This window comes from the organism of the source record quoted next (genome assembly GCF_019968985.1).
Source record: "MAG: Porospora cf. gigantea B chromosome Unknown PgB_NODE_304_length_23221_cov_114.626, whole genome shotgun sequence".
Taxonomy (NCBI): Eukaryota; Apicomplexa; class Conoidasida; order Eugregarinorida; family Porosporidae; genus Porospora; species Porospora cf. gigantea B.
The window spans coordinates 1-23,221 of record NW_027178910.1 but is presented as its reverse complement, the minus strand read 5'-3'; the positions used below and the strand labels follow the sequence as shown (position 1 = coordinate 23,221).

The following is a 23,221-nucleotide window of genomic DNA, read 5'->3' as shown; positions in this document are numbered from 1 at the left end:
CACCACCAAGGACTCCACGTTGAATAGAAACATAACAAAAGTCCTATTTGATCAATTCAACACTAGCCCCGGAAAAGTCTGCAGTAAATTGTGGATTGGAACACCAACAAGGTTTGAGCTGATAGGAGGCATTGAACATGTCACGAAGAAAACACGCATGTGTTATGCGTTATGTTTTTAGACATAATTGGATTTTTCCATTTCAATGACTCTCTCTCACCGACAACGTAACATTCTTGTTGGGCGCATAAAAGATGCCTTCGAAGGCTTGTTTCGCGATGAGCTGAAGCTGGACCTGGTCAGCGGCCCCCTGTTCCTTTCCACGGAGACAGGTCTGAACGATGAACTCAATGGCATAGAGCGCCCGGTGTCATTCGAGACTAAAGACGGCCAGCACCTCGAAATCGTACAATCTCTCGCCAAGTGGAAGCGTCGCGCTCTTTATAATATGGAGTATCCCCGGGGTGAAGGGCTGGTTACGCGCATGAAGGCGGTCCGGCGGGATGAGGACTTAGACGCGACCCACTCGTTCTACGTGGTGCAATGGGATTGGGAGAAGGTCATCCAGGCGTCAGACAGATCTAAGTCGTTCCTTGTGTCTGTGGCAAGCCAGATCTACGGGTGCCTTCTGAAGACTAGGGATGCCATAGCACCCATGTACACCTCGATGATGGGCAAGGAGCCACTACAGATGGCGCCTAACCTGTTTTTCATCACCACGCAGGAGCTTCACGACACCTATCCCTCTCTGACTCCAAAGGAGCGCGAGCGCGAGATATGCAAGGAGTACGGGGCCGTATTTCTTATGAAAATCGGCGGGACGCTTGCGGATGGGTCAATGCATGATGGACGGGCATCAGACTACGACGACTGGAATCTCAACGGTGACATCCTTGTATGGAATCCAGTGCTGGACAACTGTCTGGAGCTCTCTTCTATGGGAATTCGAGTCGACGCCGCCAGTCTCAAGGCGCAGATGATGGCACGGGGCGAGGATAAACGGTTTGAGTACCACCAAGCCATTCTGGCGGACACGTACCCACTCACCATCGGAGGAGGGATCGGTCAGGACCGAGTCACCATGTACTTGGCCCAGCTGCCTCATGTGGGTCAGGTTCAGGTCAGCTCATGGGGTACCTGCGTCTCGGAGGAAGAGACCAAGGAGTTCTTCACATGATCGCGCATGCAATTAACTCTAACGCTCAAAAGTGTGTAGCAGCCACCTTTGCCTTCATGTAATTTTTATCGAGAATAGAATCTTGGCACATCCATGACGCTGTCGAAACGAGCCATCCTTAAATCGAAGCTACGGACAAAAGAGATGAAGGAAATTGCCGACACAATCTGCGATTGCTGTGTTGAGAATGCAAGTTCGGCAATCGTGGACCTCGACAGAACTCTGTTCGAGGCGAGGGAGTTGGCGAAGCGACGGAGAGAATCTATGAAGAGCCAGAGTACCAATACAAACACGAAGAAGAACCAGGACACCACCAACACAAGCGCTAGCGTGGCATAAAGCATCATGAAATACACTTCCACACCACCATGAAAATGGCTATAAACCTATGTTAGTGAGGCGGAAGAGTCCCTCTGTGTTGCAGGCGTGCTTGGCGTCGTTGGTGCCTATGCAGAGCGTCTCTTCGACTTTGCTCGAACATGCCACCCGACTCCAGCCAGTACTGGAGGCTCTGGACGCAATTCGCGCAGACAACGCCACCTTTCTGAGCATCACAACCAACGACTCTGGACCTCCAACCATTACATCCTGCGCTTCGACTCTGGACGACGCCAACGCACAGCCCACCGCCCTGTCAAAGCGCAAATCCAAGCAGTTCGTGAAGAAATCCGGCTTCACAGACGATGCGCTTTTGACGCGTTGTCTCGTCCAGGAGAGCGAATACGCCAGTCAACTTACTGAGCGCCACAGGGACGACGCCCCTCTGGTCCGTCTTGACTCCTTCCTCCCCGAGAAGCCGGCTGAGATTTTTACGCTGGTGAAGGTGGGGTCGGGGCGCGAGCCTTCCTCTTGGTATGTTGAAAGAGGCACCAGTGACCCTGTAGCCTCGCCTTCAGTCTGTGATTCGTGATCATCGTTCTCCTCTAAAACCGCTAATTACTGTGACTCAGACATGAGCGTCAAGCTGAAGGAGTTCGTCCGCTCGATCAGACAATGCAAGACCATCTCGGAAGAGAAGGCCCTAATCGCTCGAGAGCTGGCACTCATCCGGACTGCGTTCAAAGACGGTAGCACTCGGCACTCGGCACGAAACATGGCCAAACTCATCTTCATCTCTATGTATGGAGAGCCAACAAGTTTCGGGTTGATAGAGTGCGTGAAGATGACCGCCTCGAGTGAGTTCCTCGACAAAAGAATAGGCTACCTAGGTGTCGTAGCTCTTATGGATCATAGTCAAGGCGACATGCTCACCCTCCTTACGAATTGTATTAAAAAGGACCTCGAGGACAGCAATCAGTACATCGCAGGAATCGCCATGGGAGCGTTAGCCGTCGTTGCGAATCCGGACCTTGCTCGAAGCCTAGGACGGGACGTCCAGACGTTATTGGAAGGGTCTAATCCTTACTTAGTCAAGCGAGCGGCGTCCTGCGCGGCTCAACTAATTCGTGCCTGCCCAGAAGAGGTCGCACGGTACATGGACCTGCTGCCGGGCCTGTGGAAGGATTCCAACCACGGCGTTCAGTTGGCGGCTGCGACGCTGACCGAAGCGGTTCTTGGCGTTTTGGACGTGGACTTTGACAAGTTGATAGGAGACGTGTTTCCGGTGGTTCTAAAACACATACAAGACGTTCCATCCACAGCTGAGGTAGACATAAATGGGTTGCCGGACCCCTTTCTGCAGGCTAGGCTCGCCCGGGTTTTGGCGACTATGGCGGTGAAGGACCAAGCGGCAGCTGCGCGTCTTCGACCTGTCCTAAAGAGTGTAGCTGACGGGATGGACACCACCAAGAACGCTGGGGCTAGCGTTGTATTTGAATGCGCCAGCGCCCTTCTTGCTATCTCCTCGGCGACATCCGTCCCCCGACAACCGAAGGTGGTTGACCTGCTGCTTCAGGACGACTCGGTGTCTGCAGGGTCTCTGGAGAGTAACACTGTTGTATCCGACACCTGTAAGGAGGCGCTGGTCTATCTGGAGAGTTTACTGGCATCCGAAGACGTGAACGTGAAGTTCGCCGCACTGGAATGCTTGGCGTCCATGGTAGGCAGCAACCCATCTGCCGTTAGGGAGATCGCCCACTCCGTGACACCGTGCCTGCATGACGATGACCAGAGCATACGGTCACGCGCGCTCGCCGTGTGTTCCTCTGCGATTTCCAGGTCGAACGTGCAGGAAACGACACGAGATTACTTGCATCTGATACTCGAGAATCAAACCGATCCCCCTCGTCTGGAGAACGTAGCCTTCGTGAACGCAGTGCTGGCGAGTTTATCCTCGAGTGTCACGACATTAGCACCCAATCGTAGGTGGATGTTCGATACGCTGCTGAAGTTGTTTTGCTTGACCGACAACGCGCCTGACCATTCGGTTTTCCAATTCGTCGAGGCGTTCAGGGCGACGCCTGAATTGCACCTGTATTTGGTCCACCGAGTATTTCACTGCCTAAGGCTGTACCCGACAAAGCCAGCGGTGGTGTTTGCCGCCCTCCAACTGATAGGTTTGGAGGGACACCTATTATTCACGAGCCCCGGAGAGGGCTATCCATGCCAAGAAGCCGACGGGGTGGTCGCTACTCTGTTGGAGACTGGCCAGATTCTAGCAAAGAGTCATCGAGTGAGTTTCCCAACGGTCGACCACGCAGCCCAGCGACTTTTTCTTTTGTCCAGCGGATATGTTCTCTGTCAGTGGTGTGCCGACGAACAGAGTCCCGGAGGTGAACCACCTGTTGCATGCGTTGGTGACTTGCGCCACACGTTTGGCGCACCAACTGCCTGCTGGAGCTGACCGCCTAATTCTCACGCTTTTTAGCTCCCTAGACCCTCTGGCAGCCATGGATGCTGAACTGGAGAAGAGGCTTGCGGAAGGTCGGGTTCTTTTGACCTTGGACCTAAATGACCAGAGGCAACTTTTGGAAAGCGAACCAGCACGATGTCCCCCGGGCCTCTGCTCTGCCGTGGGCGACGTCGGTTACATACCCGGAGCTCCGGATATGGATCTGGTAGCCAGTGGGAAGGCTCTTCAGAAGCTGACGTCTACAGCAGCCGCTGAGTCCACCTGCCTGTTGGGTGACTCCCCGAAAGTGCCGGTCACGAACGGAAATCTTCTCAGTCTGGACTCGGACCGGTCGACTTCCTCCGTTGGGCCGGTTGTGGTCGCTAGTCCACGCCTTCTTGAGAACACTGCCGTCGCGAAACCTGATGCATTTGAAGGGCTGACGCTCAATTTGCTGGTCGACTCGCCCAAGACGTCGCCTGAGAACGGTACAGCAGCGCAGACAACGAATCTGCTGGACCTCTTATGATGAGGTCGATTCTGCGCGGAGCTGAGTTTCATTTCAGTCTACTAAACATCGGCAATCATAGCTGAGGTTGTTTCATTTCAATTCACTTCATTTTCGGAACTACAGTAGTAAATGCGCTAGCAAGAAGATACCAGTGCTGAGGCCCATATTCAGTCCCGTTGAGCTGTTGTTGTCGCCCTTCAAATGCCCTGTTTTGTCGATCCCTTTGATCTTGTCGGTCTTACCGCCCTTCTTACCCTTCTTCACTTCCTTCTTCGCGTTACCCTTCTTCACTTCCTTCTTCGCGTTACCCTTCTTCACATCCTTCTTCGCGTGCTTCGTCGGCGCCGGTTTCCGCTTGTGCTTCTCAGCATGCTTGGGCTTATCGGTGTGCTTGGGCTTATCGGTGTGCTTGCCCTTCGCCTTGTCAAGAGGCTTTTTGCCGCTGGCAGGCCTAACAGAATGTTTGGACTTGTCAGAAGGGTTGGCATGCTTGGACTTGTCAGAAGGCTTGGCATGTTTGGACTTGTCAGAGTGCTTTGCCTTATGCTTGTCGTCTTTTTTAGCATGCTTGTCGTCTTTGGCTTCTTTGCCGTGCTTTGCTTTGTGCTTGTCCTCCTTGGCATCCTTGTCATGCTTTGCCTTAGGCTTGTCGTCCTTAGCAACCTTCTTATCGGGCTTATTGCTAGGCTTCTTGTCGCCTTTCTTTTCGCCTTTCTTTTCGCCTTTCTTTTCGCCTTTCTTTTCGCCTTTCTTGTCATGCTTTTTGCCGTCTTTCTTGTCATGCTTTTTGCCGTCTTTCTTGTCATGCTTCGTCTCCTCCGTCGTGGTGTCATCCCACACAAAACCAGTGTAGGGCAACCCTGGAGTTCCTAGACCGGAAAGAGGCTCAGTCGTTTCCAGTTCACCAGTGCTCTCGCCGAAGTCGTCGGAATCGTCCTGATACGCTGTGGTGTCAAAGATATCCTCTTCCATAGGAGGGGGCGTGGAGGACAAATCATCATAGGGTCTGATAATGCGCTCATCCAAATCCTTCCAGAGAACGTGCACGTCGGGGTTATCATCAGTGGCGATCGGGAAGTCGTGGCTCGCATTCGGCATCGGAATCTCTGGCTCCTCGGAAGTGGACGGCTCCGGAATGAACGGCTCCGGAGTGAATGGCTCCTCGGAAGTGGACGGCTCCGGAATGAACGGCTCCGGAGTGAACGGCTCCGGAATGAACGGCTCCGGAGTGAGCGTCTCCGGGATGGACGGCAAGGAGGGGACGAACGGCTCTGGTTCCGCGGTGGGCATGAATATATTCGATGCCTCGGGTTCTGCAGTAGGAATTAATGGCTCATCCGCAATTGTGGGCACAGTAGACAGCTCAGGAATGGACGGCTCTGGAGTGGACGGCTCCGGAATGAACGGCGAGGAGGGGACGAACGGCTCTGGTTCCGCGATGGGCGCGAATGTAGGATCGAGTGGCTTTTCCGGAACCCATGCAGGCAGTGTGGACAGGTATGGATCCGTTGGGAACCGTTGCTTTGTCAAGAAGGGGTCTTCCGCCAAAGTGGGTTCCGTGGGAATGAATGGGATCGTAGGCAATATTTCCTCAGGAGTCGAGGCAGCAGTGGGCACCTCAGGAGTCGGAGGGGTCCACACTTTCGCAGTCCACGTATCTGACTCGTCCCAGACAACAGGTTGGATCACGGTATCCGTGTAGGTAGCCGGTGTGGCCGGCTCAGTCATCACTCCGGTTTGGTCTGTCGAAGGGTTAGCCTCCGTCTGGTCCAGGACAATGGGGGCCTCAGTCCTGGGCTTGGCCAATGTGGGGTAGCCGGTGAAGGGTTCACCTGGAGTGCCGAGGGCCGGCTCAGTCACTGGCTCGGGATCCATTTGGGTCTCGGACTCATCAGTGTAGGCGTTGTGATCGACATTTTCGTCCCAGATGGCAATGGGCTCCTTGATCTTGGAAGCTTGTGTGCCTTGGGTCTCCGACCCGTCTGCAATCATATCGTCCTTGAAGGGCTTTATGGTACGGACGTCCTTGATGTCCTTCCATAGCTCTCCAAGATCTAGGTCTTCATCAGGGAGGAACTCGCTTAAGACAGGTTCAGTCATCGAAGTTGGGGCGTCGCCTGCGGTTGCATTATGTGACGAGGCTTGCGATGACGAAGCTGACGTAACGGAACTCGATGCCCCAGAGGACATGGAGGCACTAGTAAGGCTAGAAGCCCCAGAGCTGCTTGAGGCCCCAGAGGTGGACGTCTCCTTGGTGGTGGTCAGTGCCCCTGAACTGGTATTCGTGAAACTCGGCTTCGTGCTTGCTCCAGTAGCCGTGGTTTCTACGATGGGCTCCGTAAAGGGTTTGGCTGCAAGGTGGTCATTCAGAGCCGCCAGTGATCCCGTCCAGGGAGCTCCAGGTGTCCCAAGGAAGTGGCTGGTCTCGGGAGTCGTGTCAGTGCTGCTAGCCGAAGTCTCAGTCATCGACTTGTCGCCTTCCTTGGACTCTGTCGAGGCCTTGGAGGAGCTAGCCGAAGCCTGTTGAGTGGACGGATCACCTGAAAAGATGTCTGGGAATACATTCTTCGCGAACTCTGCCGCATCCGACTCATTCCGTTGAAGGACTCGAGCCATCGAAGCGGCAATCAAGAAGGATACTAGCTTCATTGGAAGATATGATAAATTTGAACCAATGTTGGATTAGCACAAGACCACGTAGATACGTATCCAAGACACTCAGCACTGAGACGTGGAAAGCAAAGGTTGGGTCTGGACAACATTCGGTCTTGACGTTATTCACGGACCCATCAGTGTGATGACTGTTGGGGTGGGGTTGCAGCTGCATGAAACGGACGATTATTAATGTGCTCCTGCCTGAAGCCTGTCTAAATCTCTTGTCACAACGAACCCATGCGAGAATGTCATGCTAACTCCAGTCCATCAGCAGCCCGCCTCCTCACAGCTTCATAGAATGCTTGGTGGAGACGTGCACAGGCTTTCTGAGACGTTGACACCAGCTGCGCGAGCGCATCCTCTGGAACCCGATTGTACATCATTAGTGACGCCAGCTTGTTGTGACGACTGGTACAGGCAACTGAAACGGTTGGAGTACCGACGAGTTCCCGCTGTGCCAGATCCACGAGGACATGGTTGTCGACAAGCCCCACATCCACAGCGGACACCATTTCCTTGAGGCTGATGCCAGCGTCGACAACGGCCAACATTGCGCAGTTAATTACAGGAGCGAGTAGATTGCCGTCCAGTGCAATGACGGTCACATCGATCTTGATGTAGCTCGACTCATACCTGTCAGCGGCTATGACGCCACTTAAGATGCCCTTCAATGCCAACGCAGCTGTCGCGGCCCTCCTATCGTTTCGCCGCATCACCTTCCGATCCAGAAATGCGAACGGCGCAACGGAGATGTTCACTGTCAGCAGGTCGCAACCTCGCGGTCTCTCAACGGGCCCAACCACAGCCGCCACTACCTGTGTGAGGCCGACTTTCAACTCGGCCGAACCATCAGCTTCTCGAATGACACCCCCGACTCGAACCTCCATGGAACGAGTCTCATCGCTTAGTCGACCATCCAACCGGAACCCTTCTGGTGTAATCACCTCCAGTCGACTCTGAGTTCGACACAGATCTTACCACTTACCATCACTAAAATAGCGAGATTTGGCATGTCCCTCTTTGACACTGCAAACCTCATTCAGCTTCTCCAAACTCGAGAGTCTACCAGCGGGTTAGAGACCGGCATTCAAGTCCAAGTTCCCGACACGTATTTCCAATCATCAACGAAGCCCTTCAATGTCGAAGCTTCCCACCACGACTGCACTCTTACGACCCCCTCTGGCTACGAACCACAATCGCTGACCCAAGAGAAATCAGTGCTCGACGCAGTCAGCAGTGGCGAACCTGTGCCTCTCAACGACAGCAAAGAGAGTCGCCGACGTCGGCGCGCAGAGAAAGCCGCCCGACTTGAGAAATGGTTCGGAATGCCAGCACAGACGAACGTGTCACCAGAAACCGTCAAAGAAATTGAGGCTCTTGAGTTCCGCGGTATGTTGCAGAGAGAAAAAGGTCGGCGCATGCGTCAGCACCAGTCGCTAGGCGTTCCAAAATACTTCCACATGGCGACGGAGGTGGCTGTGGGTCTCGCCGACAGGAAGATTGGAGAGAACACTCGGGTGATTTCGAAGGATAGGAAGACCGATAGGAGCGTGTTGTCCGAACTATTGAGGTTGCAGAAAAAGGAAAAAACTAAGTAAATTAAAGATGCTGAATTCCAGAGCAATTCGCTACCACACAGAGCTAGCAAGTATACTGCAGGATCTTATGGACAACCTCGACCAGGAGGCCAGTCCAGCCGACACGAAGGCGTTGCAGAAGAGCGTCGACGTCCTTACACGGCAGCTGGTTAGTGGGTGCTCGGGGGAATCTCGATCCAGTCGCCGCGGAGGACATGAAGCGCATGGCCGAACAGCGAGCTACTGAGCGGGCGGCGGCGAAGAGCCAGGCCCAGCTGCTCCGAGATGAAAATGCCGCGCTGGTGGCCACTATAGCGAAGCTCGAAGAGCGGCTTGAGCGGGAAACCGCCGCTGTAGTCTCCTTGGAGCTAGACTCTTCTCGTTTGGGAGCCCTTGAAAGGGAGCTTCGGCAAAAGGAGGCTGAGGTGGAAAAAGTAAAACAGGAAGCTCAAGAGGCCGTGTGTACGGTGAAGCGACAGCAAAGGCTGTCCGAGGAACGAGAATCTGAGCTGGTGGAGGCGAATCGGAAGCTCGTAGGGTCTGCTGGGGTGACCGCCCAACTGCAGACGGCACTCAGCGCGATAGAGGAGGAAAAAGACATGTGGAGATCTGCCGCCGGGGAAGCCCAATGCGAGATCGTAAGGCTGCAAGGGGTTCAAGCCGATCTGGAGGGCAAACTGACACTCCGGAAAGACGAAAATGATCAGCAGATGCACTCTACAGTGTTGCGCAAATACTATGATCGGTCATCGAGGTTCAACAGAATAGTGCTTGCCAACCTGCTCGGATGGGATGCAAACGTGGTCGAGACTACCTGCGGAACGGAGATGCACCTGAAGCTTTTGACACCTGAGAACCTAGGCGTGTTCAAGTTCACCCTGGAGACATCCATGGACACGGTCCTAGAATCCGGATCTGTGGATCCAATGGATTTCGAGTTCCATGTAACTGGAAAACTAAAGAACCTGTGGGAGAAGGACGACAAGCTGCGACTCAAGCTGGCCAAGCTCAAGTCGTACCCGTTGTTCCTGGCTCAGTTGCTGACAGAGCTGTCATCTGACCGGTGACCTTGTTATGTGCTCATGGGGGGTTTTTAGAAAAAGCCGCAAATTCACCATGCCCGACCACCTGGCCACGCAGAACCTCGACACGCTGGACGTAAGATCTCGGACACTTCCTCACACAGCCCGCAAAGCTGACGCCACTGACGCCGGAGGTGATTTCGAGGCAGGCTACGATCAATATCGGCACGATTGGGCATGTAGCCCATGGTAAGTCAACGATTGTGCGGGCAATCTCTGGTGTACAAACTGTACGGTTTAAACGAGAAAAGGAGAGGAACATCACGATCTATCTAGGGTACGCCAACGCTAAGGTGTACTGTTGCGAGAACGGAAACACAGAAAAGTGCCGGTCTCCTGAGTGCTATAAGTCTTATCCGTCTAACCACGTCGACGACCCAGTTTGCCTAAAGTGTGGCGGTGCGATGGTTCTCAAGAGACATTTCTCGTTCGTTGACTGTCCGGGTCACGATATCCTGATGGCTACGATGCTCAATGGGGCTGCGGTGATGGATGGCGCCCTGCTACTCGTAGCAGGCAATGAGTCCTGCCCGCAACCACAGACGTCTGAGCACTTGGCCGCTGTGGAAATCATGCGCCTGAAGCACCTACTGATCCTCCAGAACAAGGTGGAACTCATCAAGAAGCATCAGGCCCTTCAACAGCATGATGAGATCCGGGACTTCGTAAAGGGCACCATTGCACAGAACTCTCCTATCATCCCTGTCTCGGCCGTACTGCAGTTTAACATCGACGTCTTGTGCGAGTATCTGGTGACCCAAATACCTGTACCGGTTCGTGACTTCACGTCGAGTCCACACATGATCATCATTCGATCTTTTGACGTCAACAAACCGGGGGAGGACATCGAAGATCTCAAAGGAGGCGTTGCTGGTGGCACCTTGCTGAAGGGCGTGCTGCGTGTGGGAGACGAGATTGAGATCCGACCTGGCGTTATCACCCAAAGCGATAGCGGAGTCGTATGCACTCCGATCCGATCTAGAATCCGCTCTCTGTTCGCGGAGCAGAATGAGCTCCAATTCGCAGTGCCAGGCGGTCTCATCGGGGTAGGCACCCAACTAGACCCCAAGTTGACCCGTTCAGATCGCTTGGTGGGTTCCGTACTGGGCGCTCCTGGGCACCTTCCAGACATTTATGACGAAATCAAGATCAGCTACTACCTGCTGAGGCGGCTGCTTGGCGTCAAGTCTGACGACAGCAGGGCTGAGGTGAGCAAGCTGAAGTCCAAGGAGTACCTTATGTTGAATATCGGGTCCACCACGGTCGGCGCCCGCGTCAAGAAGGTGGACAAGGACAAGATGTGCCGCTTGTCTCTCTCGCTGCCGGTTTGCGCGGGCATCGGAAGTAACGTGGCGCTTTCGCGGCGGATCGAGAAGCATTGGCGTCTGATTGGATGGGGTCAGATTCTCAAGGGTCGGTCGTGATGCTGTGGTTTTGACTCTGCATGGCTGCATACAAGTTGGCAAGTTCTAAACACCATCAGTATTCTATGCCTTTCATGGACTCCGCTAGGGTTTTCGCACTAGCTCGGAGCGCCTCGTTCTCTTCGTCTTTGAAGGTCAAATTGACCACGCCGTGCACACCATGAGCTCCGAGAAGGCACGGCACCGTCAAAACCACGTCTTCCTCTATCCCAAAAAGCCCCTGCACGAAGGTCCCTACCGCGGCCACTTCCTCGGTGTTATGCAGAATGCGCCTGCACAGCTGGGCAACGCTGAATCCGATTCCCCAATTCGTGTATCCCTTCAGCCGGATAATCTCCTCCGCGCTGGCCACCACGTGCTTGTGCGCGTTGGACGTCTTTGAGAGGTCGCAGAGCTCACTTACAATGGCGGAGCCCACGTTGGTGGAGCTCCAGACCGGCACGGACGAATCGCCATGCTCGCCTAGAATGAAGGCATGGATTGAGGATGTACTGCAGTGCAACTCGTTCGCCAGGTAATGTCGGAAGCGGCCCGTGTCCAAATTGCAGCCAGTGCTGATCACCCGGTTGCGGCAGAAGCCTGAGAGCTTCCAGGCGACATAAGTCATGATGTCGCAGGGGTTGGTGGCGATGAGGAGCACCGCATCGGGACTATGCTTGGCGATTTCAGGGATGATACTCTTAAAGACGTTAACGTTTCGTTGGAGAAGCCCTAGTCGCGACTCGCCTGGCTGCTGACGAACGCCAGCAGTCACCACAACGATCCGACTGTTCGCTGTGTCCTTCAAGTTCGTGGCCGCAAAAACGCAAGGCGGGTTCGCAATGAACGTTAGCGCCTGCTGAATGTCCTTCACCTCTCCATGTAGTCTGTCAGCCACCACGTCAAACATGCATACGCGGTTCCCAACAGCCTGGGATACACAGGCGAGCGCACAGGCTAGACCCACCTGGCCTGCCGCCCCGACGACGGTAATGGTCCACGGGAAGGTCTGCTCCTTCCGATGAGTATGAAAGACGTTCAGAATAACAGGGGAGCTTTCATCCTCTGCCGACATTTTATAAGATTTGCCAGGATACGATATGAATGGTTCCGATATTCTGTTGGAGATATCTCACCGCAGTTCGATATTCGCTACCGTTCGTAGAGTGCTGTGTTTCGTAACGTAGAATCATAAATCCGACGATTTCTTCACAGAGACACATTTCAAACGATAGAAAGGTATTACCAGTTCGAGACCTGAGTGCCCTTCTTCACCCAAGGAGAAAACATCGCTAGGAACGCTTTCCACTTCGAGACCGGTACGTCTACTCCTACGTGGATTCGCATCTCCTGATCGCACGGACAGGCGTTGCCGATGCAACCGCAAGGCTCGCCTTCAGTCATCGGAGTCGGCGACAAAGTCGACTTCTCCGCCGTCGCCGTTCTCGTCGTGGTGTCTGTCTCCACAGGGAAAAGCTGACCTTCGCAGTACAAACCCTTAATCTCATTTAGCACGAAGACGATGATATCGTTGATGTACGGAAATCGGCGGCCTTCGAGACTGTAGAACAGGCCGTTGAGGCCGGCAGCGGTGAACATCTGCTGATAGTGCTCTCTGAGACACTGTGCTTCGGTATTAGCTGTTGGGCAGTTACCGTAGTACTTCACGAAGCCGAGACTGGTGTCTGCAGACGGAGTCAGCATCACCGGAATGACGGCCTCTATCTTCTTCAAGGCGTTCATCGCCTCATCTGGCGTTGGGTACTCGTACCTTAGACAATTTTCTGGGGTGTCGACGACGTTTCCATGCGTCAGAAAGACGTCGTCGAACTTCCAAGGTCCACACTTGTCTCGGATCTCGTCGAATTCGGCTTCCTCATGCGTGGAGAGGGTTCCCGCGTCGAACTTCTCTCGCAGTTCGATCAACTCATCGTGGAGACGACGACCTGTCTTGCAGGACCCGTAAGAAAGCGCCCAGTCATCCTCGAAGTCCTCTGTGCCCCAGTTAGTGTTCCAGTTACGCACGTTTTCAGCAGCGTCACCTGCTATGTGCGGAAGGGCATCAGTGATAGAGAAAACCACCCTGATTATAGTAGCCTCGTCGTCGTCTCCGGTAGAGAATCCCCACTCAGAATCATTTGCAATGGAAACTAACGAGCCTAGCAAGTTCTCCTTGTAGTCGCCGCCTCCACTAATGTTGAGGAAGGTAGACGCTCGACGCAGACTGGCTACGTCGTCGGTCAAAGGGGACTTTAGCTTGTAACAATGGTCTCTCCGGAATGTTTTAGGAAAGTCTCCATGATCGCCGTAGCCGCTGATGGGGATTGGCTTATCACTGAACGTGCTGAACCCAAGTCGGGAACCTGGGTAGATACCAGAAACCTCCTTCATAAGCTGGCCGAGGTTATCTCGAAACTGGCCGACTACGTTTGCAAAGGAACCAGAGACGTCCTGGTTGATGGCCAGTTCAAATTTTACACGGCAGGAATCAAGTCGCCAGGGGTGCGAATTGTTCCCCCGTGCGCGAAGGAACCCTCCACGGTTGATGAAATCTTCAAAGCTGACGCCGTTGATAGACGTTTTCTCGTTGACCGAGGTCTTAAACCACTCAGGGTTTGAGCCTAGAGCCACGGTTATCACCATCGAGATAATGGCATTCATCCTGACAATTTGAGATAGTTGACTACCACAACTAAACACTTACTACATGACTGTGACCCACTCACATAACACTTCCCCGAAGTAGAACTTCGATGAAGCCATTGTATTGGCATCAAACGATCGCAATTGATGCAGCCGGAGTCCTGCAGGATATACAACACCCAGCTTGTGGGTTGGCTGGGGTTCACACCAGCGGGGACACGTAATGTCTGATGGTGTGTCGAGTTTAACCTCTTCCGACGGAGGGGTCTTGGACTGACCCCTACGAGGAGAGGCTGACACCGGCGCAGACACAGCCACCTTAGGGGGCGTTTGGCAGCGAGCGGCATTTCTGAAGGGGATTTTTCCATGCTGAAACGCATTGGCTCGTTGCTTCAGCTGTTTCATTGTATCAAGGCACTCGGATACATACTGCTGTGTTTTCGCCGCCAGTATCGATGCCATGTTCTCCCTGGTTGCATTTATTGTCTTCAACCGTTTGGTCGATTTACTCAAACCAAGCGGCACATTCTCGAGGCGGGCACACCCCTCCATACCCCTGACCAACTCGCGAACTTGGTATGTATCAACCACCTTATGCATGTCGATGATAGCGTTGCAGTCTCGAAACACGTCCGTCACACTTCCGAAGAGATCAATGACCTCCGTGCACGGTACATTGGGAAGCGCTGATGAGGCCAGCAGAAGTTTAAGCGCCTGCATCTCCCCCACGAATGGAGCGACGAGAATCGGAAGGTCACAAAGGCATGTCACCGACAAATTTGGCCAAGAGGGAATAGAAAACTCCCTCCCGACATCATAGGGCTTTATCGTCCAACCCATCATAGGCGTGACCAACACGGATAAATCTGCTGAGATCCGGTCGACGTGTCTTCGCAACTCCGGATTCGTCCACATCAGAGCGATAAGTTCGGTGTAGTGGTAGTTGCCGAGCCAGGCAAACCGAAACACGCAGCTCAAAACGTCCGAGAACGTGTCCTTCAGCGGTCCAGGCTCCACCGTCTGCAGGAAGCACTTGAATCTCCAAAGACACTGGTGCAACTCGTAGTTGACAAATAGATGTCCGGGACGAGGAGATTCATGCGAGTCTAGTAGGTTATGCAGCCAATGTGGAAGCATGTCGGAGCCAACGATCCGACACACTTTCTTAATGCTGATCAATAGGCGAAGAATGCGTTCCTCGTCACCGGTTATATGGCCTACAGGGAGGACAATACGCGCCACAGCGCTAGTTTGATCCGTCGAAACCAACGACAGTAAGAACGCGAGGACGAAGATGAGTCCTGATTTGCGTTGGTGGAGCCACCAGTCACTGAGGGCTTTAAGCTTGGATAGGCGCTCTCTGTTGGCGATACTCCGCGACACCTCAATAAATTTGTGATGCAGGAGACGAATCAGTCGGCATGGAAGCAAATCTGCAGGCACATCTCCCAGCTCTGGGTGCTTCCCCCTCACGAGTGACTGAACGTGCGTCACGGCGGCATCATCTCCATCAAACTCGGACCAATCAAATGCCAGCCAGCACTCCTTCCCAAAGAAATGCTCGTTCAAGCTGAACAGACCTGCCCATTGCAATCGCACGTCCACGATATCAGGACTGCTCCCACTTGCGGCTTCGCCGCTCAATTGTCGGATGCTGGAAAGGACGCCCAGACTTCGCAGTCGAGTCCTCGCAGTCGTACCCTCGAGGCGCAAGGACCCTAACGCCGCAAGTGCCGCTTTCAACCCATTTTCGACCGTCTGGCTTACCGCTTCGTCACCCGTAAACCACGTCTCCAGGAAGCGGATGTAGTCAATCAGAGAATGTTGCAGCTTAGTGGGGTGCATCCACAAGAGGTTATTGGCGAAGACGTGACTTTTTCGGAGAAGCGTAGGGTGGATTTTTTGGAGTGGTGATGGATGGTCGCGTTTCAGATACATCCATGGCTTGGAAGTCGGCGATTCTGAATCAGGACAGCTAAATCGTCCTATGAAGCTGAAAGGTACTCGATGGTGATGATCATGTCCAGTAGCTTCTGCCAGCATGCTGTTGCCATCCTCAACAACGGAGCGAACGTCGCAGCGTGCCAACCAGTTGCGCCATCGACGAGATCCCATCAACGAGTTGGATGACAGCATGGACATCAGTTCCGGGTACTCTGAAAACTGAAGAGGATTGCCAACAAAAATGGCCTTAAGTCTCCGTTCTAGCTGCCTTGCCTGACACGAGAAAGGTAACACCACGATCACAGGGCTTCTCGTGGCGACATCGAGGTTGAGCCGCTCAGCCAGGTCATCGTTGAGCACGCCGTCATTCGACCACGGCACACAGACATCCGCCGGGGCCACACGTTCCCAAGGAGCTGGATCTAGTATCGTCTTGCAGTCGGATTTACACTGTTCGGATACCTTTTCAATGATGTCCAACATATGCACATCTTTGGTCAGAATGCTCATGGAGGCGATGGGCCAGGAGGCAGAACACGGGTTCTTTCCAGTTTCCTGGAGCCGCATGAAGTAATAATCGAATTAAGGTACGAAATGTAGCCATGAATTTCACTCCCATGCCGATTGTTCATTAATGTCATTCGAATTTGTTGCCCAGTCCTAATAGAATAGGTTTCAGCACATTTTGTATCAATTTCTGAAAAGTGAAAGCTCGACATGCGCTGTTCCCGCGATCCCTGCGCATCTCCCCTCCTAAAGGCAGTACTCTCACTTCCACTTTGCCGCCCAACTAAGGAAATGCATGCCAACGAGTGCCTGAAGAAAATGAAATCCCCAGCCAGCTTTGTAACACAAGGAGAGCTGAAGGTGCCATGTTGCTCCGGATGCCAAGAATGCAGAAAATGCCGACTCCAATGGCCTAGCTTGACTCGTACGCCTCCCAGATCGGTGGACCTTGAGCACCTGCTATCCAGAGGAAGCACTCTAGACGCCTTCGATTCGTTGACCCTGGTGTGCCGCCGTCACCCGGGCACCCACCGAACAATTCCGCCCAAACTGCTCACCCCTCAGGAGCACCTATGCGCCTGCTTTCACACGTGCCAGCCAAACGCTCATCGGTGCTCTCGCAGGCGACAGCGAGTCCTGAGTCGGACAGCAGCGCAGGTGGTAGAGTGCTTTACAAGTATGGGCCCCCATGTCTTCGGTTACTTCATATTCTCTGTCAGCGTAATGTGTCCCCCAAGTACGGTCCGCACGCTCCAGGCCGATATCGTCCTCATTTGTTCTGTCTGCACTGTCCTTGCTTTCCTTCACATGATGAGAAAGGTGAGGGCCTGTATTTTTTTAAACGCAGCTGGAAGTTATCCGATATCCGATGTCGCGCGACGATATCGAGGCGACATACTCGAGGATGGTAGTACTAGTCCCAGTGATCGTGCTCATGACTATTTTGCTTTGTTCCACCTAAGTGCAAGCGGTCATCTGTGAGAGACTATTTTCGAAGGGTATCTGTAGAACATCTTTGGAAAGTCGAAAGACACAATTTTCATGCGGTTGCAGTTGGAAAAGACATCTGCTATCTCGTCATTAGTTGGGTCGCTCAAAATAGTGGGCATGGATACCGTGATGATGGGTGTTCTCGACAGGGCAGCCGCCGAGTTTCCCCCTGGATCACCCAAACTGCTGCAACCAGGCGACTGGCATGCAGCAGATCCGTCCAAAGTCTGTGTGCCATGGTCGATTGAAAGCGTGCCCGACGACGACTTGGCTGAGATGTTGCACCCCGGTTCCCTCGCGGATTCCCCTAGACTGGTGGTGTTACCTTTCTCGTGCCAGGCAAGGGAGCTAGAACGGAGACTTAGGGCCATTTTTGTTGGCGATCCTCTTCAGTTTTCAGAGTACCCGGAACTGATGTCCATGCTGTCATCTAACTCGTTGATGGGATCTCGTCGATGGCGCAACTGGTTGGCACGCTGCAAGGTTCGCTCCGTTGTTGAGGACGGCAACAGCATGCTGGCAGCAACCTTGGTTCGGAATCATCGTACACCTCTGAACTTCATCAGTCGGATTGGCGTTGACAGTGGAGACCCAATGACCTGGGTGTGCCAGAAACCCCACCTCCTCACAAGTCAGCTCATACGAATGGGCGTCAGCGAGTTGAGGCGGTTTCTGATTGATTACATTTGCTTCCTGGAATCGTGGTACGGCCAGGAGGAGAAGTACCTCCACTTAGTGCAAGGAGGTTGTGCGAGCGCTCTCACCACATTGGGGTGCTTGTATCTTGAGGGTATGACTTCGAGGACTCGACTACACAGTCTGAGAATTCTGTCTGCCCTCCGAGGACTGATGGGCGAGCCAGTGGACATGAAGGCTCATGTTGCCGACATCAGCTTACACTTGCAATGGGCTGGATTAGTGGAGTTTGTCGAGCATTTCAGTGGGAACCAGCACTGGTTGGTAGTGGGCTTCCAAGGCATGGATTGGCATGATCTCGAGCGGGTTTCAGTCGCTGGTGACGAGGCTGTCCGCAAGTACATCAAGAGTTTTCTGAAAGCATTGCAGCCAGGGACGCCTGTTGTACCGGTGGCCTCAAACCCCAGCCGCCTTATTCGACACTTGCGCGACGATTGCGTTGAGACTATGCGATCCCACACGGTTATCAATCGGACTTCGCAGATATCGGAGTTAGCCAAGTGGTGGTCCTGGCAGCTGGGTCAAGGGTTGACTTTTGTCCTCCTATCGCTATTGTCATCGGTTCCAGCACTCCGACACACCAAAGCTTTGAGTGAGTTGAAGCACCTTGACTTTGAGGATAATTACGGGGAAAACACCACGGGCAGCCTTCTCGTCGCCATTTCGAACATCTACCGGCTCGTGGGCACCAAGTCCACGCCTGACTGGCTTCTGAACCTGCTGGATGTGACTGACCCGCCTCCGCGCCAATATGACATTGTGTTCAATGAGTTTACAGACTGCATCATCGAATTCGAGAGCCACCTCGAGAAGTTGGTTCCTGGCCCGATAAAACAAGCCCTGTCCGTCTCCTTTCTGTCTGTTTTCTGCTGGGCATGGCGGTCAGCGTATCGGTATGTTGACGTGGCTACCCTCTTGGTGAGGAATGAGAAAGTGAACAAGTGTGTGCTGGAAACTGGAATGCACCCGTCTGTTCTGGTGTGGCCACTATTCATGTCGTTATGCTCGAGGAGGCAGATTACAGTTGACCATGAAATGGACCATGCTCTGAAGCTGGTGCTTGATACCTGCGACCAAGCAGGGCCGTCGGCTTCGGTGGAATATCTGAAGTCGGACACATTCCTACACCCGTTCATGGATGATATGCCTGCCCTTACCCTTCTGAGGAGGTCTATGTCACTTTTGCCTCTGGGAGGCGATATGGAGAAAACGTACACGGAGCAGACGAGGCGTGCATTTCACTCCGTTAACGCCGCTGGCCTACTTCCAGACATTCTGAATTTTGACGCCAGAAAACGGCTAATGAAAAGGCTCGCTCTGCACGAGGGTCTCAGTATGGGCATCCTTCACCGGCGTAACCTGGGCGTTTTGACAACGGCTGTACTCTATACTCACCAGCGGAAAAAGGTGGAGTTTGAAACGGCGTCGGCGGAGTATTTGGCCGCGGCTTTCCTAGAATTGCTTCCGTTTTACTCGCACTGTGAAGGTGTTGTCGCTGCGCAGACCTCGTTCGACGTGGCCCAGACTGCCCCGGAGGAACCGCCTGAGGAAAGCAGTCCTTCCGACATTCCAGTCGTCGCGCCAACTCATTCGACGCGCCATGCCCGACGTCGACCTGGACGATCAGGTCCTATGCAGAACCCACAGCCGACCCCACTGCAGCCAGAGATGGGTGCTCAACCTCTCTCTATAGCTGGGTGCTTCCCGCTGGAAAGGCAACTTGTGCAAACCGGCTCGTGTGACAGTCATGTCTGCAGAGATCCTATGTTTGTTGGCGAGATTCAGGTGCTTGCTGTGGGGTCATAAGGCGCTCTCTGACGAAAACACCGCCATGGCCGCTGCCACGGACGAGTTCAACGTCGCCGATGTCTCAGCAACGACGCCTGCAGCTCGCAGCAGAACTCTCGTGGTCTTCTGTACTCCTGACACAGCGAAGGCGTCGTTCAACAGGCACATGGAAGCGGTTACCGTTCTGACAAAGAGCTGCGGCGCATCATCGAAGTTCGGATAAGTCATCAGGACCAAGAGCAGCAACACACCTAGCGGATGTACAATGACATCGCTGAATGCAGCAAACGCCAACAATAAGGCAGAAGCCACTTCCGCACGGAAACCTGCGTCCTTCTGGGCAAGCCAAACCACCTGACCTGGCAGCTCACCAGCTTCTTCACAGACATCTACCAGCCCTTGAAGCTTCGATTTCAACGTGTACAGGTCATACGGTGGCTGATTCATTGTGTCGAAATCAGGACTGCCTTTGTAGCAGCGGAGAAGCAGCGCCAACGTTCCAGGTTGCAGCAACGCATCCGAAATCATCTGTGATCGGTCAAGGCGAGGAGCACCTTCAGGCTCTGTTAGTAGCCACGAGACCACAGGCCAGAACTTCCGCACTTGCATTAATCGGCAAAGGGTATGGAATTGAAGGGCTGTGATCTGATCCAAGAGATCCTGTGTTCGTCGTTCGCACAGCAGGCCTAGGCAGTCCTCTATCATTTGCCTGTCACTCCAGTATCCCTCCTGCGCCTGCGCTGCGATGTCAGACGCCGCAAACGTTTGCTTCCTTTCCGCTAGGGAGGCCAATGCTGCATGTGCTTGAGCAATGTTGACGAACTCCACATCCCTCTTTGCCATCAACGCTGAGCGGGGCTGTGTCCTGTTTGGAGGAGGAAACCACTCGTCCAGGTTGTTGTCGGGCTGTGATAGTAAGTGCTGACAGTGGGAGACAGTCATTGGGGTAAGGTAGCCATCGGGAAGACGTCCGGAAAAATCGTCCTTGTCAAGGCTGCTGTTCAGAACGTCTTGTAGAGGAGGGAAGTCGTTCTGTGGACGCCGCAACGTGCTGCCGGCATGTTTTGCGAATCCGTCTACGGATATGATTTCATGTCGATACATCGCATCAATATTCCGCATCCTTTCGTTTCAGGAATATATCGGTTTTTTGGGAAAAATAAATGTAGGCACCCCACGCAGTATGTGTGCGACTTGTGACTTGTTTCTATATTCCACAAGATGAAGACAGTTTCTGGGTGCTTGATTGGTGCAGCTGCAGCCTCCGTCAGTGAGGATTGCAAACTCGTCATCGTATCTCCCGATGCTCCTTGGAACCTGAGTGCGTGTCATGGGTACTGCGACCTGTATGCTAATCCCACTCAGAAGCCGTGGTGTGCTGATCAGAGCTCTGGTGACGCCGTGGCTGACTGCGTTGTCAAAAACTTTCCTTTCTGCTCCAAACTTGCAGACCGTCCTACCGTGCCAACAACCACAGTCCCCCCAACTGTGCCAACGGTCCCAGTTCCCCCAACTGTGCCAACAGCTCCAGTTCCCCCAACTGTGCCAACGGTCCCAGTCCCCCCTACTGTGCCCACGGTCCCAGTCCCCCCTACTGTGCCAACAGCTCCAGTTCCCCCAACTGTGCCAACAGCTCCGGTCCCAACCACTGGTAATGCTGCCACTTGTAAGCCTCTCGTTGATTACATCTCGCAAGCGGACTGTGAGAAGTGCCTGGGTGGCTACAAATACTGGCCCTGCGCAGACGAAACCAGCTGCGACGCCAGTTGCAAACCGAGCAACGAAACCACCACCACCACCACGACCACCACAACGACCACGCCGCTCCCCGACATCCCCGATAGCGAGCCTGCGCTCAAGAAGATCGTGGAGGAGCTGAAGAAGGCTGACTACAGCTTCTTGAAGGCGCAGACCCCCACCGGTTCCTGGGTGCAGTCTACTCTGTACAAACCGAACGACATGATATCTGCAGTGATAAAGGCCATTGAGACAGGTGTTGGTCCACTTAAGCTATATGACGGATCGGACATGGGCGACTCGGGCTACAAATACGCTCTCACCAGCATAGCCGCCTTCCTGGCGCAGTCCATGCAGGAGACCATCCAGTACGACGCCTGCGACGAAAACAACTGGGACTTCGAAAGCTATCCTGACAGCGCCTACAGGGCCGCCTCTGCTTGCGGTCAGCTCGGTCAGTCCTACGGCGACTACAAGTGCCCTGCTGGTGATGAGCATATGGCCTGCGAGGTGGACCCTAACATGGAGTTGGTCGCTACCACTCATGCTAAGTGGTACGGCGCTCCTCCACCCTTGTTTTGCGGACCCAAATCTAAGATGCCTGTGGCCCCCAAGTGGTCTTCTGGTGGCTGGTGCAACCCGAATGAACCTAAGCCTCGCTCGACAACTTTCGACGAGGTCGTCAGCAACATTGAGAAGGGTGTCACCTGCGCCGACTACGACGGACAGAAGGCTGGCGAGTGGAAGCCCTGTAGCAACGCCAGTGATTGCGCTGTGCACGCTGCTCCCAACTTTGGAATTACTGAGCAAAGGACGGATGTCGAGGGGTGCTGTTGGTGGGGGCGCGGCGTCATCCAAACCACTGGAGTATGCAACTTCGGTAAACTTAACTACTTTTTGGGCAAGCGGGCCAAGGATGAGGGTCGTCCTGCTCTGTTCGGCGAGGTCGACTTCTGCAAACGTCCGGATAAGATCTGCTCTGACCCGAGGTACACAGACCTGAAGTGGTTTGCCGGGCTCTTCTACTACATGTCCGATGTTCAGAGCTACGAGAATCCTGCGTGGACATATATCGATGAACTGAAGAAGTTTGTCGATTCGAACTTTAACAGCGGCGACATCCAAGACGAAGGCTTCATTCATAGCGTCTCTGGAATCGTTAACCGTGGATGCCACAACCCACCTGCTTGCGGAACTGGTGAGTTGCACGGAGGAGCTAGCCGAGCGACAAACTTTAAGACCGTGCTGCAAGCCTTTGGGTTGATTTGATTTACTTTGGTGTTTACCATTTCAATTGATTTTAATATTTATACATGTGCACGTGGAGCAGCCTATACGTGCACAACTTACGTGGAGCAGCCTATATTGTACAAATCTCTAGTAAATCTCCAGCAACGGAATTAAATCTCAAGATTCTAATTAACCCTGAATTTGTTTTCACAGGTCCTTTCTAAAAGCTTGTAGTACTGCACTGTAATTAAAAGTCGAGATCTCATTCACGAACTTTAGATCGGCACCGATTGCACATTAATGGCTCAACCCTCAAAGGTTTGCTCTGGTTCTAATCCAGCAAATCGTTCAAATCTCAATGGAATTAAATCTCAAGTAATTCTCATTAACCACCGATTGCACATTAATGGCTCAACCCTCTGAGGTTGCCCTGGTTCATAATCTTCAAAACGTCGTTCCAAACGCTGTCAACGTTCTGGTTGACTGCGTTCCCGAAGTAATCCGAGTCGTC

The 23,221-nt window shown here is 53.5% G+C and overlaps 12 protein-coding genes across 20 annotated transcripts; 7 read left to right on the top strand and 5 right to left on the bottom strand.

Moving 5' to 3' along the window:
• Positions 1 to 205: 205 nt before the first annotated feature.
• KVP17_003526 (uncharacterized protein) lies at positions 206 to 1,177 on the top strand (the record flags this gene model as incomplete). Its single annotated transcript, XM_068520929.1, has 1 exon — positions 206 to 1,177. The coding sequence occupies one exon, from the start codon at positions 206 to 208 to the stop codon at positions 1,175 to 1,177; it is 972 nt and encodes a 323-aa protein (XP_068375611.1).
• A 93-nt stretch (positions 1,178 to 1,270) lies between these two features.
• On the top strand, positions 1,271 to 1,516 carry KVP17_003531 (uncharacterized protein; the record flags this gene model as incomplete). The annotated part of the gene is made up of 1 exon (XM_068520942.1): positions 1,271 to 1,516. The coding sequence occupies one exon, from the start codon at positions 1,271 to 1,273 to the stop codon at positions 1,514 to 1,516; it is 246 nt and encodes an 81-aa protein (XP_068375621.1).
• Positions 1,517 to 1,565: 49 nt separating this feature from the next.
• Positions 1,566 to 4,476, top strand: KVP17_003528 (uncharacterized protein; the record flags this gene model as incomplete). 4 transcript variants are annotated; one of them, XM_068520933.1, is made up of 4 exons in its annotated part: positions 1,566 to 1,571; positions 1,602 to 2,076; positions 2,128 to 3,788; positions 3,817 to 4,476. In XM_068520933.1, 4 exons carry the CDS (start codon positions 1,566 to 1,568, stop codon positions 4,474 to 4,476), a joined length of 2,802 nt encoding a protein of 933 aa, XP_068375615.1. The 4 variants fall into 4 exon arrangements, with proteins under 4 accessions (XP_068375615.1, XP_068375616.1, XP_068375618.1 ...); XM_068520934.1 differs by lacking the exons at positions 2,128 to 3,788; positions 3,817 to 4,476 and having other exon boundaries at positions 1,566 to 2,087; XM_068520936.1 differs by lacking the exons at positions 1,566 to 1,571; positions 1,602 to 2,076 and having other exon boundaries at positions 2,130 to 3,959.
• A 99-nt stretch (positions 4,477 to 4,575) lies between these two features.
• On the bottom strand, positions 4,576 to 7,107 carry KVP17_003532 (uncharacterized protein; the record flags this gene model as incomplete). The annotated part of the gene is made up of 1 exon (XM_068520943.1): positions 4,576 to 7,107. One exon carries the CDS (start codon positions 7,105 to 7,107, stop codon positions 4,576 to 4,578), a length of 2,532 nt encoding a protein of 843 aa, XP_068375622.1.
• Positions 7,108 to 7,361: 254 nt separating this feature from the next.
• KVP17_003529 (uncharacterized protein) lies at positions 7,362 to 8,000 on the bottom strand (the record flags this gene model as incomplete). Its single annotated transcript, XM_068520937.1, has 1 exon — positions 7,362 to 8,000. One exon carries the CDS (start codon positions 7,998 to 8,000, stop codon positions 7,362 to 7,364), a length of 639 nt encoding a protein of 212 aa, XP_068375619.1.
• Positions 8,001 to 8,123: 123 nt separating this feature from the next.
• Positions 8,124 to 9,757, top strand: KVP17_003523 (uncharacterized protein; the record flags this gene model as incomplete). Of its 3 annotated transcripts, XM_068520924.1 has the most annotated exons (3): positions 8,124 to 8,707; positions 8,733 to 8,863; positions 8,892 to 9,757. In XM_068520924.1, 3 exons carry the CDS (start codon positions 8,124 to 8,126, stop codon positions 9,755 to 9,757), a joined length of 1,581 nt encoding a protein of 526 aa, XP_068375606.1. The 3 variants fall into 3 exon arrangements, with proteins under 3 accessions (XP_068375606.1, XP_068375605.1, XP_068375607.1); XM_068520925.1 differs by lacking the exon at positions 8,124 to 8,707 and having other exon boundaries at positions 8,719 to 8,863; XM_068520923.1 differs by lacking the exons at positions 8,733 to 8,863; positions 8,892 to 9,757 and having other exon boundaries at positions 8,124 to 8,711.
• A 49-nt stretch (positions 9,758 to 9,806) lies between these two features.
• On the top strand, positions 9,807 to 11,196 carry KVP17_003530 (uncharacterized protein; the record flags this gene model as incomplete). Its single annotated transcript, XM_068520938.1, has 2 exons — positions 9,807 to 9,848; positions 9,877 to 11,196. The coding sequence occupies 2 exons, from the start codon at positions 9,807 to 9,809 to the stop codon at positions 11,194 to 11,196; spliced, it is 1,362 nt and encodes a 453-aa protein (XP_068375620.1).
• Positions 11,197 to 11,251: 55 nt separating this feature from the next.
• On the bottom strand, positions 11,252 to 12,250 carry KVP17_003533 (uncharacterized protein; the record flags this gene model as incomplete). Its single annotated transcript, XM_068520944.1, has 1 exon — positions 11,252 to 12,250. One exon carries the CDS (start codon positions 12,248 to 12,250, stop codon positions 11,252 to 11,254), a length of 999 nt encoding a protein of 332 aa, XP_068375623.1.
• A 167-nt stretch (positions 12,251 to 12,417) lies between these two features.
• Positions 12,418 to 16,329, bottom strand: KVP17_003527 (uncharacterized protein; the record flags this gene model as incomplete). Of its 3 annotated transcripts, XM_068520930.1 has the most annotated exons (2): positions 12,418 to 13,867; positions 13,898 to 16,329. In XM_068520930.1, 2 exons carry the CDS (start codon positions 16,327 to 16,329, stop codon positions 12,418 to 12,420), a joined length of 3,882 nt encoding a protein of 1,293 aa, XP_068375612.1. The 3 variants fall into 3 exon arrangements, with proteins under 3 accessions (XP_068375612.1, XP_068375613.1, XP_068375614.1); XM_068520931.1 differs by lacking the exon at positions 13,898 to 16,329 and having other exon boundaries at positions 12,418 to 13,836; XM_068520932.1 differs by lacking the exon at positions 12,418 to 13,867 and having other exon boundaries at positions 13,879 to 16,329.
• Positions 16,330 to 17,310: 981 nt separating this feature from the next.
• Positions 17,311 to 19,761, top strand: KVP17_003524 (uncharacterized protein; the record flags this gene model as incomplete). 2 transcript variants are annotated; one of them, XM_068520927.1, is made up of 2 exons in its annotated part: positions 17,311 to 19,564; positions 19,594 to 19,697. In XM_068520927.1, the coding sequence occupies 2 exons, from the start codon at positions 17,311 to 17,313 to the stop codon at positions 19,695 to 19,697; spliced, it is 2,358 nt and encodes a 785-aa protein (XP_068375609.1). The 2 variants fall into 2 exon arrangements, with proteins under 2 accessions (XP_068375609.1, XP_068375608.1); XM_068520926.1 differs by having other exon boundaries at positions 17,311 to 19,761.
• Positions 19,756 to 20,865, bottom strand: KVP17_005301 (uncharacterized protein; the record flags this gene model as incomplete). The annotated part of the gene is made up of 1 exon (XM_068515106.1): positions 19,756 to 20,865. The coding sequence occupies one exon, from the start codon at positions 20,863 to 20,865 to the stop codon at positions 19,756 to 19,758; it is 1,110 nt and encodes a 369-aa protein (XP_068375624.1).
• A 99-nt stretch (positions 20,866 to 20,964) lies between these two features.
• KVP17_003525 (uncharacterized protein) lies at positions 20,965 to 22,749 on the top strand (the record flags this gene model as incomplete). The annotated part of the gene is made up of 1 exon (XM_068520928.1): positions 20,965 to 22,749. The coding sequence occupies one exon, from the start codon at positions 20,965 to 20,967 to the stop codon at positions 22,747 to 22,749; it is 1,785 nt and encodes a 594-aa protein (XP_068375610.1).
• Between the last annotated feature and the right edge of the window lie 472 nt (positions 22,750 to 23,221).